This window comes from Corvus brachyrhynchos, unplaced genomic scaffold, assembly GCF_000691975.1.
Source record: "Corvus brachyrhynchos isolate BGI_N302 unplaced genomic scaffold, ASM69197v1 scaffold14, whole genome shotgun sequence".
Classification (NCBI taxonomy): Eukaryota; Metazoa; Chordata; class Aves; order Passeriformes; family Corvidae; genus Corvus; species Corvus brachyrhynchos.
In genome coordinates this window covers 6,100,802-6,118,580 of record NW_008239110.1, presented here as the reverse complement: position 1 = coordinate 6,118,580, position 17,779 = coordinate 6,100,802, and the positions used below count along the sequence as shown (strand labels likewise).

At 36.0% G+C, this 17,779-nt stretch overlaps 1 protein-coding gene across 4 annotated transcripts in view; it reads left to right on the top strand.

Moving 5' to 3' along the window:
• ATG5 (autophagy related 5) overlaps positions 1-17,779 on the top strand; it is a 77,756-nt gene that overhangs the window by 29,452 nt on the left and 30,525 nt on the right. For all 4 annotated transcript variants that reach the window (XR_001863758.1, XM_008637748.2, XM_017739603.1 and 1 more), the window contains 2 exons: positions 1,118-1,212; positions 16,227-16,344. Coding sequence is in view for 3 of the 4 variants with exons in the window: in XM_008637748.2 (XP_008635970.1) it covers positions 1,118-1,212; positions 16,227-16,344 (213 nt within the window). In the remaining variant the exon portion in view is untranslated. The remainder of the gene's footprint in view (positions 1-1,117; positions 1,213-16,226; positions 16,345-17,779) is intronic.

Below are 17,779 nucleotides of genomic sequence, written 5' to 3'. Positions count from 1 at the left end.
CAACTTGTTTTCTGCAATTGCTTTAAGTGTAATCAGTACTTTTGGAAGCAGGAAGAACCTTTGTCCTGTGAATACATTTCTGAATTTTACCTTGCTTCGGTGGGGCTGAATTCTGTAATGGGTATATTCCGTAAGAGCCCAGCTTCTTAAGACTTGGCTGAACATTGTGCCAAGGAGGGAAAATTGGAGACTGTGTGTTCCTTCTGTGGAAACATCCACTGTGCTTGGTGTCTTGGAGCGTTAGGGCCTATAGGGAAATTGATCCGTCGCTCTTCCCCTTCTAAAGCTGCCTTCTCCAGTGAGGCTAGCATCAGCTTTATTCATCTTAGCTCTTTGTATTCCTTTCTATCACTTCTGATGTTAGTTATTTGCTTCATTAGAATAATTGATTTGCATGTATAAAAGCCTTTATTACTCTTAGTTGTCCTTATGCTGTCCTTAATACATTTTAAATGTAATAAACTATTCAGTTCTTGTAATGCCTGAACAACATGAAATGGTGTGCAGGCTATTGTACTAACTCTAGTTATTTGGATAATAACAAAAATATGTTTCAAGCATAAACTTTTATTTTCAGGTTGTGTCATAAATCTGGCAGTGTATTTTCTGATCCTGTCATGCATTGTTGCAGATTATTTTAAGATCTATATATCCAAATGTAAACCACTCAAAAAGTATTTCTCCTGCTTAAGTTTCTCTGTACTTTACACCCATTGTTCATCTATAGCTAAGAACAATTAGATGTTTTTAGCAGACTATGAGACAGTATGGACCAGTAACAGCAAGGAGTGGAGAAACAGGCACTGTTAGCTGAGGTAATGCAATCCATAATTTATAGCCCAATATTTCCTTAACAGTGGGAGATAAAATATGAGTTAAAGTTGCTTTCTTTTTCAGTTCAATAAATCACCACATCACTGTTTTCATAGGAGAATGCAGATGACCTACCTTTGGCTTCAGGCTAAATAGGGAAGAGATGTGTGGGAAAAATAAATTCATACAGCTTAAACTTGTGTAAGAAAAGTTTGCATGTTGTTGCAATTGTGTCTCATTTACCTCTTTAGGCTGAAAAAAAATATGTTCTTGATACTGACAAAGCCTAATTTTACCTTCACAGATAAATTTGAGCAGTTTTGGGCAATAAATCGAAAACTCATGGAGTATCCTCCAGAAGATAATGGATTTCGATACATCCCATTTAGAATTTATCAGGTAGGAGACAACAAAGTAAAACCAAACTGTTCCACTGAGGTGTCATATACTGTAATCTGTTTTCAGAGTTATATGTTTCCTTTTCTAGTATTATGGCAAAACTTTGCATGCTCATCTTTGCTGGACCCTTGAGTCGTATGGATTAGCAAACAAAATAGACTGTATTTATTCTAATAGGTAACTAACATTCATTATGTTGCAAGTGTGTAATACTAGAGAACATGCTATGGCTGGTGTAGATGATGTTTGTCTGTTGTTTTTAAAAAAACAATCCAACAACCTAATTCTGCTGTTAAAAATAACTAGTAACTATGAAGAGTGCTTTAGATGCAGCATACCCTGTGAAAGGTCTAAGCCAAACACCTCAGGAGCAACACTTTCCCCTCAACTGCTGTATGGGCTTCTTTTCTTGTAGGCATTTTAAGGTGGAAGTAATGGCATAGGTCTTGCATCTAGTTCTTACCTTTGTCTTCTAATTGTATACTTAGAATCCAAAACTAGCTTTGAATGTGGGGTTTATTTTCCTGTTTTAATACACCAGCACTTTATTTTTCTCAGCATTTTGTTTGGAGACATATTCCTTGGAATCCTTACAATTTTTCAACATCTCCTTAGTTTTTATAGCATTAAGGTCCCAATGAAGTTTGGAATAATGTATGGTTAAAAGCTTATACAAAAACTTGTGTAGCCTCTGTAAATTAAACAGTTGTGCTCTGTTGGAATATTTTAATCTATTTGTATTTAAGTTTTGCGCCTCTAGCTGTGAAAAGAAAGTCCTTTATTCATTGTAGTGAATATTCTGATACTACTTTGTAACAGGTCATAATGACCATAGGAGCCTATACAGTCTTGCAGTGGGACTGGGGTAGCTTTTAATGTTAGATATAAGACATTTACTGTCATAATGAAACCTTAGATTGAGAACGGAAGTCCGTTATTTTGTCAGAGATCGCAGCAGATGGCAAGGTTTGTATAAGAATCAAAAAGTATGTATCACGAAAAGTAGTACTCACAGCAGTTTGTTTGTTTGGTGACTAAGTTATTTGCTTGTTCTCTGATAGGTGTGGGATTTTTTAAAAGTTTTTTTGTTGAAATCACGTAAATGGGTTTGCAAAAAAAGAGGTTTTGCTGTCCGAATAGATTGCAGATCTTCAAGGCGTGAGGGAAGATTTCTGTGATACCACATGATTTCAAGCTAGTAAAGATTTTTAAAAATAAATAAATAAATAAATCAGTAAAATCTATCACTTGAACCAGTAGTACTTATCTTGATTCCCATTACCTTTTCAATTGGAAACCCTTACTTGCTATAGTTTAACCCCTGAATATCTAACTAAGAATTGAAGACCAAACATAAATAAAGATGATCCTGAGACAACTTTTGAGAAGGTTGGTTTATACTATTTTCAGTAATGCTGCTCTTACAATTTCTAAATATTTCCAGTCTTTCTTAAAAAGTGGATGCAGATGTCTCTAGCTTTTTTGTTTGGTTTGTTAGTGTGTGTACTGATTACTGTTCTATGTGTTTAAAGGAATTTTCAGAAAGCCTTAGGAAGGGTGAGATTATAATTTAATTCCAAACAAGTAGCTAATTCCTGTAGTTTTAACATAATTTTACAGTACTTAGTGACAAAGTTGCATATGGAAAAATAACTGATTCTAAAGTGTTCTTCAGATGTATTTAACCACCACTCTGAATGCATCTAATTTGCATTAGTGCTGGTAAAGCATGGCATTCTAATTGGATGCTTGTATATCCCCACCTGATGTAACCTGATTTTGTGCTGCCGTGGATATTTATTCCCTGTGTGTCTTCACACAGTGTTCTTACAGATACTTAATGATACACTGGTGGATGGCAGGAAATGATGATGCATTGCTTTCAGTGGGGAGAGCTCCTCCTTGTCCTCTCCTTACCTTCTATTACCCCAAATTATTAGAAGGAAATTCTGTGAAGGGAACTGTCTACATTGTTTTTTGGCAATACAAGGTGGATGAATTTGTTTTCCTTCAAAGAAATATACTAGATTATGATATCACATAAGAAGAAACAGTCTTAGCAGCAACTAAATGTGAATTGGCAAAGTTGCTGCAGAAAAAATGCATTCAATAAAGTGATCTGATAGATTTTTTTTGCACTGAAGAATTAATTATTTTAAAAACTCAAGAACTCTTTCAGTTGTAAAGTTTGTCTATTAAAATACATTTCTAAAGAGTAATATGAATCATACCTCCTGTGGTGACCAAATCTGATGGAGTGTGTGGGTGAAAGAAATGGCAAAAACATGAACATTGTACTTGGGTAAGTCAGAACTAAACTAACCGTGGGTAATTTTAAAAACCCTTGTCCAGCAGCTCTTCTTTTAAGAATAGCAGCTAAGATTGGACCAGCATCCTGGCATCTCTAGTAGATGATATTAAAAAAAGGTTGAGAATCATTAAGGATCAAGTCATTTGCAATTTTTAAAGTTAGGTAAGAAATCTTGGAGATTTTACTGCCAGCTGTCATATTCAGTTAGCTGGAACTTGAACCAGATAAACCTTTGACATAGGTGGAAACTTCTTTTACCAGAGACAGTTTAAAAATAGTGATTACATTTTTGTGATACTTTTACTTCAATGTATCAAAAAAGAAGTTCCCCACTTCATCACTTCAGAGCTGTAAGCTGCTTTGTCTTCAGCTGGCAGGTGCACAAAACCTTTTTTTGCCTTTTTATCTGATAGTACTGTAGAATAGAGTGCTTTTTGCATTTGTTCTTTAATGGCGAGAGAGAAAATAATAGTAACATTTTGAGTATATTCTGAATTTAAGTGTTGCTTTTCATGTCCAGTACTAGAGCTAGTTTGGCTTGTGGAATTTCCCCCTGTGTTTATAAGACCAGCTGACGTTTCACAGTCTAATTGAACAAACTGGCTGATAGGTGGCTGAAAGTTTTCATCAGTCTTTGGCTCCAGGCACTGTGACAGGGCATATTAGTCAGGAGAGGAGTCTCTATGTGCTAACAGAGACTGCTCTGATGAGCTGCTGCCTGCTGTGGGAACACTCTTGAGTCTCAGTTGTTGTGGACTTAGTTTGCACTCATCCCCCAGTTTTGGTGTCTTGCTCTCTCCCCATGTCATGCTCACTTCATCTTGCTTTTCTCTGGACTCTGCCCTGTGAGTGTTTGGGATTTAAAGAGGCATACTGTATTTCATTCTTGAGATTAAAATTACAAAAGTATTGGAAAAAAAATGGACAAAAACTCTTCATGACAAGTTCTCCTCAGTTTTTCTAGAGTCACAATTGATTGAGGCAGGCTGGCTGTTGTATGTTTGCTTGCCCAAAAAGGGGTGATCTGCGATTGTTTGCTTCTTCCTTCATTTGATACTGGAATGAGCATTTCCTTTGCTTCTATTTTGTAAGGGTTTTGATTAGCTTATTCATCTTATTGCTTAATTACATAGTAGGCCTTAACTTTGAACAGGTTTTCCTATCATAAGTCCCTTAAAATGTTGAGATTAAGTTGTACAGTCACAAATTGTTAGAATGTTTATCTTCCTTTGTAACATGAGGGAAAATCTCCATACCTAATAATATATCAGTTAAATTCAACACTTTGCTCTTTATGTCAAAGCTGCAGTATTGAGATGTCTAAGTAGACATAAATATTTACCATGACCTGTCCTCTAAAAGTAGCAAAGTGGGAGTGGGAAATGAAACATTTTAAGACATTATTAATATCTGTCTCAATAAATGAATCAGAAGCTCAAGCGTGGCCACTTCCAAGCAATTGAAGACTGTTTTATCCATATTTCCACATTTAATTGGCAGAGCTCGGATAAGCAACTGCAAAGCCCATTACAAGTATGCAAATCAACAGCACAGTTTGGCCCATGTTATGACAACTGTTAAAAAAACTGATGAAAACAGATTGTTTGGAAAGATATTGTGTCTACCTGTAAAGTTTTCAAGTAATAATAAATCTACCCTTTTGTGCTAGTAGATTATGAATTTTTTTTTGTTGTTATTGTTGAAAAGTCTCCATTACATTTCAAGTCTGAATTTGTCTGACTTCAGTTTATAGATTCTGTTTTGCCTTACCCCACGTTAAAGTCATGTGACTTTCTGACCTCCCAAGTTCACTTATGGATTCATATCAGGAGCTTTCTTTGGTAAGCTGAATCAATTGAACTCTTTAAGCCTTTTGTCATGAGACTTTCTTATCAGTACTGAAGTAGGTTTTTAGTCATATTTTCAAACGCTAGCTGATATTTTGATAATCCTCAAGATTAATATTGACATTGGGGAGACAAAAAGGGCAAAAGTAAAGCTTATATTTATAGGATATTAAGCCAAAAGTGCTTCAAGCACTGGCGGAATACAGGTGAAGTTAGCTGCTACTTGAAACTTCAGATCTGAAAAGTGTTATGAAAGAAGTTGCAATGCAGTAACTCGTCAAGCAAAAGAACTAGAAAATATAAGTGCTGTCAACCTGAAGAGGGCAGCACAACACAGCAAGTTTCAGCATTTTGTTGGCTAGTGTAGAATGCTCTTGAACAGATGTGTGTGCAGTGCCTTATTTTTTTTTCTTATTTATTGAAAATGATGTTTTAATAAAGGACCTGCTGAAAATAGACATTTTGTTTCTTAAGAACTTCCTTTTACAAGGAAGAAGTTTGAGCGAATGGGAAAATCATGTGAAATGTTGATTTGTGTAACAGAACTGGGCTCAGCTGAATTTCTGTGCTGAAGATAAACAAATGGACTCTGATTTATTCTAATAATTGATGGTTCAGTACTAAAGAAACAGTAGCACACTTTCACCAGTTTTAAATTACTTCAAAATCAAAGCTCTATGAATAAGAAAGTTTAAAAGCTTTGTCAGGTAATATTTTTCCTAGTGCCTCATGTTTGGGGGAAAAAAGAAAGAAACCCTTCTATTACATATTGCACTGGGGCAGTGTGATCCTTATGTACTTGTTTTCTGAACTGGGTTGTTTTGTTCTGTGCTGAAAGTAATAGCAATGTGACTAGTTGTCACCTTGAGTTGAAGGTCACTGTCACCACATTCCACCAGAGGTTCCATAGTTGCATAAGCTTTTCTTAATGCATCTCAGTGCTCAATGAAATGAGCTGGCTCAAACCAGAGCTGCTAAAGATGACTTTTCTTACATATTCTATATTAAGGAGGGCTCGTGCAGCTCTCTTAGAAGACTTAAGGAACCCATGTGCAAGATCAGCCTCTTGTGCCTTTAAGAATCTTGGTACAGGATGGGAGCTGTCAATCAGAGTTTCAAAGAAAAATTCTGAGATGATAAACTGTATTTGTTGTCAAAATGTGACTAAAGTTTCCATAAATATGCCCAAGTTGTCTGTAAATCTGTCAATCTGCCTAGTTCAAAGCTATTGTAAAAGTTGCACAGTGCTCAGGGAAGGAGATGCAGAGGAGATGGAGCTGTAAAACCTCGATTGAGGTTGATTCCCTGCTGTGTGAGCTGTTACCAAGCTGGATGGTTTTAAGCTAGTTCAGGCTTGTCACTAGGAGCTACAGTAATTCTTCAGAGTTGAGTGTAGATGTAACTTCTATACAATGAATAAAGTAGTTTTGCTTGTATGAGAAGCAGTTTGTTGAGGTGTTCTAAGTTACATTATATCTAGTTTAAAAGAAATTAGGATATACTCGATTCTGCATATTGGGGAAAAAAATGGGTAGTATTTTTTTTTAAATCCTTTTTTTATCTTTGCAATACTTAAGTTACTCGTAGATCTCAGAAGAATCTAATTATATGAAAAACTGATAGAATCCTACTAGTTACTAAATTAACTTTGTGTAAACAGTTTTATAGATTTTTTTAAAGTCAAAGTACATCTTGACTTACAATGAAATAATGAACACTTTGTGGGGGGAAAAAAAAGTCTGTTGCCAATTTGAAAATACCTTAATCTTACCTCTTACACACCCCCAATTACAAATGAGTTGTTACTTTTTTAACCAATTGGTACTGTATAAAATTCTTCAATTGTTGTCTTTTCTTTGGATTGTCTTATGAGAATGGAGTTTGGTGTAAATAAGTTCAGGTTAGTGTTTGTGCAACAAGTTGAATTTAAACCATGAGGTTTGAATTCTTGTGGCTCCCTAAACTGTTTCATTAAAGTGGTACTCTTGTAGATTTATATATAATCCTAAATTTGTTAGGAAAACAAGTGTATGCATGCAATTAAAAAAAAACCTGCACTTTTTACCTCAACCTTGAATCTTCATTCTTAAGAATATCAATACATTGAGAAGCTGTGATGAAGACAAGGAATGAAGCAGTAATTCAGTTGAGATGGGTCTGTGTACAGATACTCATAGATCTTATAATTTAAATGCATTGCTCTTTAGTATATTGCTGCCTTTCCTCTGATCATTAAAGGTGATCACTTTACTTTTCCATTTCACTTGCTTTAGTCAACACAATCTGATTTGCCACTTTCACCGCATACTTTGTAATGTGGGCAGGTTCTTATGTTGTGGCAAAAGGGACTTTGCCTACCTGAAGCTTAATGTGGAGCTGTATTCCTCAGAGATTGGCTCTTGTACTCTGATGTAATAGCAAAATTAAAAAAAAAAAAAAGTAGTTGATGAGCTGCTTTACTTAGAAAAAGGGAAAAAGCTGATACGGAATTTTTTCTTCAGAGAGATGAGGAATGTCATCTTCAAGGGTTATTTCTGTGGCTGTGCAGTATAAGCAATGCCTATAGAACTAAGCCTAGCTAGCCTATGATGCTGATGCAAAACTCTGCATAGATGAAAGCCACAGCCAGTACTTGTTTTGACTTATCAATATCAGTGTGCCACCTTTACTTATTTTTAAATAAAATAGGTGAATAAAGCAGGTTAACTTTTGCACAGAATCGAGGATTAGGAAATAGAGAAAGTTTCTGTTTTTTGGAAAGTACCAAGACTTCTATTTGCACTTTCCAGAAGACTGAAAGCAAATTCCCTACAGGTAAATGTGGAATGGAACAAACCTATGAGGAAGTGGGATATGACACCATACTTTAGAAGTACAATATGAATTAGCAAACAAATTTTTGAAATTTTGCTGCCCTTGATTATAGGAGTTCTTTCTAGTTAATCATTACTGTAGGAAACTCCAGAGAAATATTGGATTTAATGGTTTTAAAGTAGCTTGAAAGTGGTTTATGAAGTATTGTATTCTTCACTGCTCTTAAGCAAGCAATGTAGTGTTTGCTTTTGTGGATGTAAATCCATTTCTAAAGTTGTTTGCTTCATAGGTAGTCAGTACTCAATTGCTCATTTGTTAAGTGAGCCTTAAGTCTGCATGTGCACATAAAATGCTGCAGCTGTGAAGTGCACTATTGATTTGTTGTCTCTGACTCTTCAGATATGTTGATATTTTACCAGTTACAAATACAAATTCTTTCCTGGGAAGGAAATGTAATACTTTGAGGCCATGCTTTTATTGTAGGTGTGTTTGTCTTCTCAGGGCTCAACAAAACTGCCTCTTCAAGCTGTTTTTTGTATTTAGTCTCTGCTATTTCTGGCTATATGATGGTTGCCTGTTGTCTGCTCTGTGTCTCAAGTGTTGACCTTCTGCTTCTAGGATCTGTCCAATTCACCTGACATTAAATAATGCAAATTCAGTTGTTCAGAGAATACTTTCCCTGCACAAGAAAATTTGATAGATCATTTGAAAAACCAGGCAACAGCCAGAATGTGGTCAGACATGCTTGTTAAGCATATTGAGTGGTACTTTCGCAGTTTTTTGTATGGAATTGGAACTTTTGGCAATACATACTCTTGTTAAAAATGACCCACAAGTTATAACAGGGCCTTAGCAGTGAGACCTATGACAAGGAAGGTAAATTGTGTCCTGGGCTGCTGTAGGATGAGAGTTATCAGCAGCTGGAGGGACAGGATCCCTCCAGTCTACTTGTCACTGGTGAGACCACACCTGGAATCCGGTTTTGGGCTCTCCAGTTCAAGAGAGACATGAAACTATGGGATGAGAGTACAGTAAAGTGCCACTGAGGTGATTGGGCTGAATCTAATGTGAGAGGAGAAAAAAAGGCTGCAGGACTGGGACTGTTCAACCTAGAGAAGAAAATATTTGGGGGTGGGGAGTTCTCATCAATGTGTATATCTGTCTATCAGAAAATCAATGTGTATATCAGAATATCAGAAAATACTGTGAATGCAAAATCAACGTGGACAACATGATGCATCTTTACAAGGAGTTACAGAAACTGAAGCAATGTCTTCAGAATATTCTGAAGTGTCACAATGTGCTCAGCCCATTAAACTTTTAATCTGTTAAGGGTTGCTTTCTAACTACACATATCTTTTTCAGATAAGTAAAACATGTGGTAGGACTTTAACTTTCAAATGTTTTAAATGGTTCTAATTACTCATTTTGTTGCTATTACGTAAAGTTTTTTCTAAATGATTGTAAGGAAGCATTCTCTGCCAGTTTAAATAATATGGAAAAGGGTGATATTTTAAATGGTTCTTTAATCTTTAAAAAGATGAGCAAGTAATTGCCCTCAACAATGTAAGGGAGAATTAACTGAAATAGTTGCCATATTTCTCTGTAGGTTTATAATAATGCTAAACTATTGTTAGTTGTGTACAAAGTTAGGATAGAACTGAAGTTGTTTCATAAGTGTGCTCTCTTCAATGAAAGGCATCAAGGAAGACACGAGTTATTGTCCATGAATGATAGGAGAAGAGTCCTTAACCGTTCATGATCAAAAATGGTTCAATATTATTGTCTAGACATAACTGTAATAAGCCCTACTACATAAAATTTTAACCTTATTCCAGATGTGTTTATAATTCTAGTTGTGGCTTTAATTTGACTACAGTCTTGGCTAAGATACTAGATAATTTTGACATTATTACTTGCATCAATTCTTGGCGTAATACTTGCCACATGTTATGGGGGCCATTGTTGAGGTCTGTTAAAGCTTCCACCAAGAAAACACATAATTCATCTTGCTTTTAAACCAGTGATCATTAATGTTCAACACCACCTAAAGGCATTCTAGCTTGTGTAATACTATTAGGAGTGCTTTCAACAATAACAGAATTTTCACTTTACTTGATGTTGTGATTTCCTTGATATGTGTGATTGATACGACGATTACCTCCCCATCTAAGGAGTTTTAAAGAAGTAACCAAATACACATTTAGCATGACCATATTAAAGCATATGTGCATCTATTCATAGAATTATCTTCAGCTTCAAACTAGGGATAAACTTCTGCACTACTAATTTAGGTGACTGGAGTTAATGTAATTAAATGTATAAAGTGTAGCCTGTTTGTTGAATCTTTTGTTGTTGTTGTTGTTGTTTCTAGCCTCTTAAAAATATTAGGGAGTGTAAAATTCCTGTCCATCATGATAAAAACCTTCAATTTAATGAGGAAACCAAAGCATCTTTTTTGCAACATAACTGCAGAAATTCTGATACAAACTCAAAAAAAGGTGACAGAATTCTTTTTTTTTTTCCATAGGTTTAACTCAGGCATATATTGTAACTTTTACAGCCACTGAAAATGTCTAATTTATTAGAGAAATTTGAAATGTGATATGGGAAAACCAGATAATTTGATTTAACACGTTTGTTGATTGTACAACTAGTCCTGCAACCCACAGTACATCCTGTCAGTGACTCAATTTTTGTGGTAATTCTGGGTAGGTGTGTTGAGAACGTGTATTCTTCTTTTTGTCTTACGAGTTTTAGTTACATGTTGGACATATAAAAGCATTACTTGGTTCTCTTATTAAAAAAAATTTAATTAATTCTGTTTTACATTGAGTTGTACTTTGTTCTCTGAACACGGATGTGGTGTTGCAGGTAAGCGGTTCAAAACTTTGAATGCTAACAAAAGCAGTGCCAGGCTTATTCAAAGCCCACAAAGTCGTAACTAGAGCATCTACTTGATGGACTTTGCAGAGACTAAAGAAATGCTCGAAATAGTCTTTTTGTTTTTTTGGAATGTTGTTCCAGTCCTAATGTCTTAAAGAGTAAGTGAAATAGATTGTCAAAGGTATAGAATAAAGCAGTGGGTTGTCTGGGAGAAGCCCTCTATTTCTTGGAAGATTTGAAGGAGAGGAGCAATGATTACAGGATAAAGGCATATCACATTGTCATGTTTTATGCCTCTTGTAATAGAAGCTCAAAAAATACTAATAAAATTTGAAAGCTGACAGATTTCAAATAGATAAAACGAGATCATTTTTGTGTGTACTTTAGCTTGTTAAGCTGAAAATCACCTTTATGAAAGAGATGGAAGTTTATTTTTAAAAGTTTTTTTAAGAGGAAAGAAACCAAACAACAAAAACCCATCAACTCCCACCCAGAAACATTGTTGTGTCTTCTCCACAATTAAATACTCAATGAGTCTGGTCTACTATTAAGCAAAAAAAAGTCAAAGATACCCATCCTGAATCACCAGCAAAACCCCAGCCTTTCAGCACCAGTGAAAGACCAGTATTTCGGATGCGGATTTGCAGTATCTTGCTTTTGGAGAGGCATGGTGCTGTGATGGTTCTGTGACTACAGCAACTCAACAACTTTTCAGTTAGTCACTTTTACATTGTGCATTGAGATTTTTTATTGAAAACATTTCTACAAACTAGAAAGAAGACATCTAAAATGTATGGAAAAATATTTTTGAGCAAATATTTGCATAATTTTATTTTCAGGCACTAGTTAATTTTCCTGTTCTTTTTTATATAAAATAACTTGCATCATTATGCAAACTCTTACTTCTAAAGCTTCTTGGTTGAGCTTAAATGACTTTAAACAAAATGGTTCTATGAAATTAAGAGAGCTTTTTCTAGTGTAAAGTTGTTCATTACAAAGCTGCACAGATTATGAATTTGGCAAGTTACTGAAAATATGATAGAATATATAGGGAAGTCTCAACTTTTATGGTTTTAGGTTGCCAGCTTATACACATGTGGGGATTGTAAGAAATTCTTTTTTTACTTTGTGAGTTCAGTATGTATGGTAACTTTTATTTGTTTGAATATTGAGGAGCAGCTGAGTGTTTAAGCAGAAAATCGAAATCCCGTCCTCTTGATGAAAATACTGGTAACTGTGATTTTTCCAGATTAAAACCCAGTGGTTCATGAGTTATGTTTTTCATTTTAAGACACATCCTGTATAAATATCTGACTAATTAAATTGTGGATTTCATGCAGTGTTTGATGTGTTGATTCTGAAAAGGACCAGGCAAGCTGACAACTCCTTTTTTTTTTTTTGCCAGGATGATAGGGAAGGAGGAGTTACAATTCTTAGCACAGTATGTAACTGTATAGCTTGTCTCTGATCATTTGAGGCTTTACACTGCCTTAAAGTGTCTCTTAAAAGTTGCCGTCACCTGTAACTCTCCTCCATGCCAGTATACCTGAATAGGTAACTTTAACCTTTCTCACTGTGGTGTAATTTGTTTTCACTGTCACTTTCCTATCATTGTTAGGGTTTAAACTTTCTTTTAAAAAGAGTAAAGTCTTCATTTGTTCTGCAAATCATCAGGTTTGTGGTAGTAGAGAAGAATGAGAAACTGCAGTTGCAGTGAAGTCCAACTTTCTAGAAAATTTGTTAATTCAGAGATGAAGATTTGCTTTCCTATAAATTCAATAATTTGATACTAAATTGTGGATGTGATCAGTGTGAAATGCACTGCAATTTTTGAATTTGAATGATTGTCTTCATGTGCTCATGTACTTGAAGGCATTTGCTCTGTACAGGTTGGCAATTACTGATAGACTTTCACCTGTTGTATCCTGCAAATGCATCTGGAATCTTTTGAACAGCTCACAGCTACATGGAGGCTACACTGTAAAATAAAATCATTTAAAAAGTGCTACATTCTGTTGAAGTTATGATTATTTATTAGACAAAATGATAGCCATCGTATGAATGTTTGCTTTAGATCTGATGTAGATTATTTAAAATCATCAGTTATGCTGTGGGTTTATGGGTTAAATTACAGGTAGTGTTTTTTCTCATGATTGATTAAGCAAATATTGCACAAACCACAACATTATGTAAGCAGTTATTCATGTGGCTGTTCCTTCATGTCTTGTTGTAGTAAATAGAATCATAGAATAGTTTGAGTCAGAAGGGACCTTCCAAAGGTCATCTGGTCCAGCCCACCTGCCACAGGCAGGGACATCTTGCACTTAACCAGGTTTCTCAAAGCTCCATTCAGCCTGGCCAGGACACTTGCAGGGATGGGAATAGAGTAGGAAGTTGTAGTTAAATTGGTCTTACATTACTACCCTTGAAAAAGGGTGGTGGCAAGATTTTTTGAAAACTATATATGCTCCTGTATGACTGAGATACTTTGAAGAGTTATCCTGTAAACGTTGTGGAATGTAGATGGGACTTTTCTTTTGATTCTTTTAATGCATAAAGCCTCTGCTGCATGTGAGGGAAGAAGTGTGTAAGCATGTTGGGTTAATACTCTGCCTGTAGGATTAGATTTGTGAATCACAGTCATTGTATAAACAACATGCAGTTACTTCTATCATTTTAACATTGATGAAGACCAGTGATTTTTATTTACTTTACCACATCTCTGTTGCTTAACACTTAAAATGCAAAATTGAATTCATTTTCTGTAATGTTTCATGATAGCAGCTAAGGATATTGTTTGCAGCAGTCAGCAACTATGTGGGAGACTTGAGAAAAAACAACGTTGGCTTTTTCCTCTTGGCATTAAATTATTATAACTACGGAAAAAATTAACCAAAATTTATTAATAAATAATGAGAAACTGCAGTACACACTTGGGAAATTCTTATCTTAAAAGTCTGATGATAACAATCTTTGCCTGCATATACGTCTGTTTATTTCCACTTCTGCTACTTCAGACATTAAACACTTGGGAGTTATGACTGGACTTCTGTGAATATCCAATTATTTTTAAAAACTAAACTTGGTACAAAATTGTTTTGACTAAAACAGTGTTTTAGGGGGTTTGTCCTTTTTTTTTTGTCTTTTTTTTTTTAAGTTTTGCATGTACATTTCTTCAACATAATATGCCAGAGTTCACTTCTGTGGGTCTGTCTGAGGTGGATGGATCTTGCTGGCTGTGTGCCTCCCATCATCTTTGAAATTTTCACATATTTGACTACCACTGTTGATATCCACATTTGCTTCCCTGAGGACATAGAGAATTGACTACAGCAGCTCGGAGACTACTTCTGATTAGTCTTCATAAGAAAAACTGGGAAAAGACTATTTTTCCATATTTGAAGACTATTAGCAAGAAGTAACAAGTAGCTGTGTGTCAACACTTCTGCACTGTACTGCCCTGGAATTACTTCTGAGGTAGTGTACCACTCTTAGGCAAAAGCTCTCTGCCTGCCTGTGAGTGAGTGACAGTTGTATTGTCATTCTTGATCTGCTTGTTGCTGACAGAGATCACACCATATAACTTTCTTTCAAAAATAATTTTTAACTTTTTTTTTTTTTTAAACTTTTTGCTATGCTTTGTTCATGGTTTTTTTTTTTTGGCAGGGGTTTGTTTGTTTAAGTGGTTGTTTTTTCTCCCCAAAAACCTTCTCTGGGAGATGAAATACCTCTTGATGTTGAGTTGTTTTGTTTCTATTTTTAATTACCATAACCACAGTTCTTAAATAAGTGTTAAAGATCTCATAGAATTAAATCTGGCCAGGGACATTAAGGGCAACAAGAGGAGCTTCTATAGGAATGTCAGGCATAAAAGGAAGACTAGAAAAATTGTGGACCCTCTCCAGAAGGAAATGGGAGACCTGTTTACCCAGAACATGGAGGTATTAAGTGTCTTTTTTGCCGCAGTCTTCGCCAGCAAGTATTCCAGCCACACTGCCCAAGTCACAAAAGGGAGAAGGCAGGGAGTGGGAAAACAAAGAAGTGCCCATTCTAGAAGACCAGGTCCAAGAACATCTAAGGAACCTGAAGGTGCACAAGTCTGTGGGACTGGATGAGAGTCATCCCCACAGATCTTGAGGAAAGTGGCAGATGAGGTGGCTAAGCCACCATCCATATTTGAGAAGTTGTGGCAGTCCAGTGAAGTTCCTACTGAAATGTAACCCCCTTTTTAAAAGAGGGAAATAAGGAAGACCTGGGGAACTACAGGCTAGTCAGTCTTATCTTGGTGCCCAGCAGAAGTCATGGAGCAAATCCTCCTGGAAACTATGGTAATGCATATGGGGAATAAGGAATTTGGCTTGATCAGCCTGGAGGAGAGAACACTCCCAAGAGGCCTTCCAGTACCTAAAGGTGGCCTACAAGAGAGCTGGAGAGGGACTTTTTACAAGGGCATGTGGCCCTAGGAAAAGGGGAATGGCTTTAAACTGAAGGATGCATAGTTGAAATCATGAATTCCTTTGCCTATCTGCAGCAGAAGTGGGCCATATATGTTCTTTACATATGACTGATGCCTTAAGTAGGCAGAAGGTTCTAGGTTGCCTGTCAGAGCACAAGACTTTTTTTGTCTTAAGTTGTAGTGTTTCTTGCACCTGAAATAGTTTGAAATTTTCAATATAAAATCTACTGGGAAGAAATCACCTGTTGAGCTGTAAGGGTACAGTATTGCTTTGACCTGGCAAAATATATAGGGATGTGTTGAACTCCTGAGTTTGTGCTCCCTTCTTGGTTTTTTTTAAGTTAAGGATATATTCAAGTGGTTTTTTAAAGCAGGTTATATTCCCGTAACAGAGGTCTGGGGCTTCAAAAAAAAAATTAACACTCTTACATCCATGACACTGTCTGTAAATGATCTTCACAGTTTTTCTGGAGTGATGGCTTACTTGCAATTGTTAATAAGCAAAAACTTACCTGCATTTCATGATGTGGATGAAATGCAAGGGGGGGGCGGATGGGAGAAGGGGAGAATGCAGAAATACCTGATGTTTCTTTTGCTGCAACCTTTAGGTCTGTCCTAGTATCTACCTGTCTCAAATGCTAATACTACATATTTGCATGGTCCTTAAATTGTTGGTTTTGTTTGTTTTTTATTAAAACAGGCAACAACAGAGAGACCTTTTATACAGAAGCTATTTCGACCAATTGCTTCAGGAGGACAGTTGCATACTTTGGGAGACCTGCTAAAAGATGTGTGTCCTAGTGCTATCACCCCTGAAGGTACTGCAGAAATAACTTTTTGTCCAATAAGATAATTCTTTTTCTGTTGATCTATTGGGTTTTTTGGTGTTTGTTTGTTTGTGGGTTTTTTGGGGGTTTTTTTTGTATTTTGAAGGTAGAACTAATTGTCAGTGCCAGAGTTTCAGATTTCATTAATTCCTGGCTCTTTAGTGTGCCCTGCATCATCTGCATGGTTTCAAGAGGATAAGATTGAGTCCTTAGTCACTCCTGAAGAATTAATTGCTAGAAGTTTTATTCTAAAATTCCTGTACTCTTTTGCCGTTATGTTGGTCATAATAAAAACATTCACATGTTATTTTCTGCACTTTAAAAAAAAAATTCTGAAAGTGTCAGCAGGTTTTAAGTTACCTTTAATTTTGTATTCCAGAAACTTTTTATATGTAAAACTCCAAAACTGATAGAAATTGAAGATATTTTCAGAATGCTTTTTTCCCTTCTTGAAGTCCAGCCTTTTAAAATGTACCAGAAAGAGATTTTTACAAGTATATAATAGTTTATGTATGATTACAAAGTGGTATTGTGTGACCAATTAATGTAGTGTATTATTTCATACAATTTGCTGATCTGCACTTACTCAGAAAATAGACATTTTTTGATGTCATTTTAGTCTCAAAGCTTACATGTGTTGGAGCTGTGATATACATTTTTGGGGGGGTAAATGTAACAGTTACGTTCTCTGCAAATTAAGATCAAAATTATTTAATGCGAAAGGTTTTTCATCTTGTTTGTGCTGTTGTCTTACCTGTAAATGAGGAACTTTGGAGAAATGTGTGATATTCTGGAGAAGATCTTGGCACAGAATTTACTGGTGTAGTATCAGCATCTTTTGACAGGGAAGCACTAAATTTGAAATCAGTATAAAAATCTGTACAATTCTGTTGTACACAGAAGCCACTTGATTCAAATTAAACAGTTGTCATGGATTTCTTCACATACTGTGATTTTAGAAATTCACTGAAATATCGAAAGTATTTTTTTACCCTTTTAATACTTGTTAACACATGGGAACATTTTCCAAAAATAACAAAAGGTAAGAAAAATATGGAATGTTGCTAACCATGTGTCCATTTTTCATAAAGCTATTATAAATTTTGGAGCATTATTTTAAGTAATGCTTTGTTGCAGTGGGGATACTGCAACACGCATATATCAAACCAGGAGTCCCGTGGAAAGGAAATATATATGGACAGACAGATTCTTGCTAGCTGTTTCAGAGATGTTTATTTCTCCAGAGCCGCATGGCCGGAGCTCTGCCCAGGAACTGTTCCAGTCACGGGACCAAGGGTCCTTCTGCCCGCGCAGGGAACACAAACCAACCAATGGGAACGAGGCTGAGCAGGGGCAGGGAAACCCCGTGTCTGTGCCCTCAGGGCCCCTCTCCCAGGGCTACACGGCAGGGGAGGGACCCCAACAC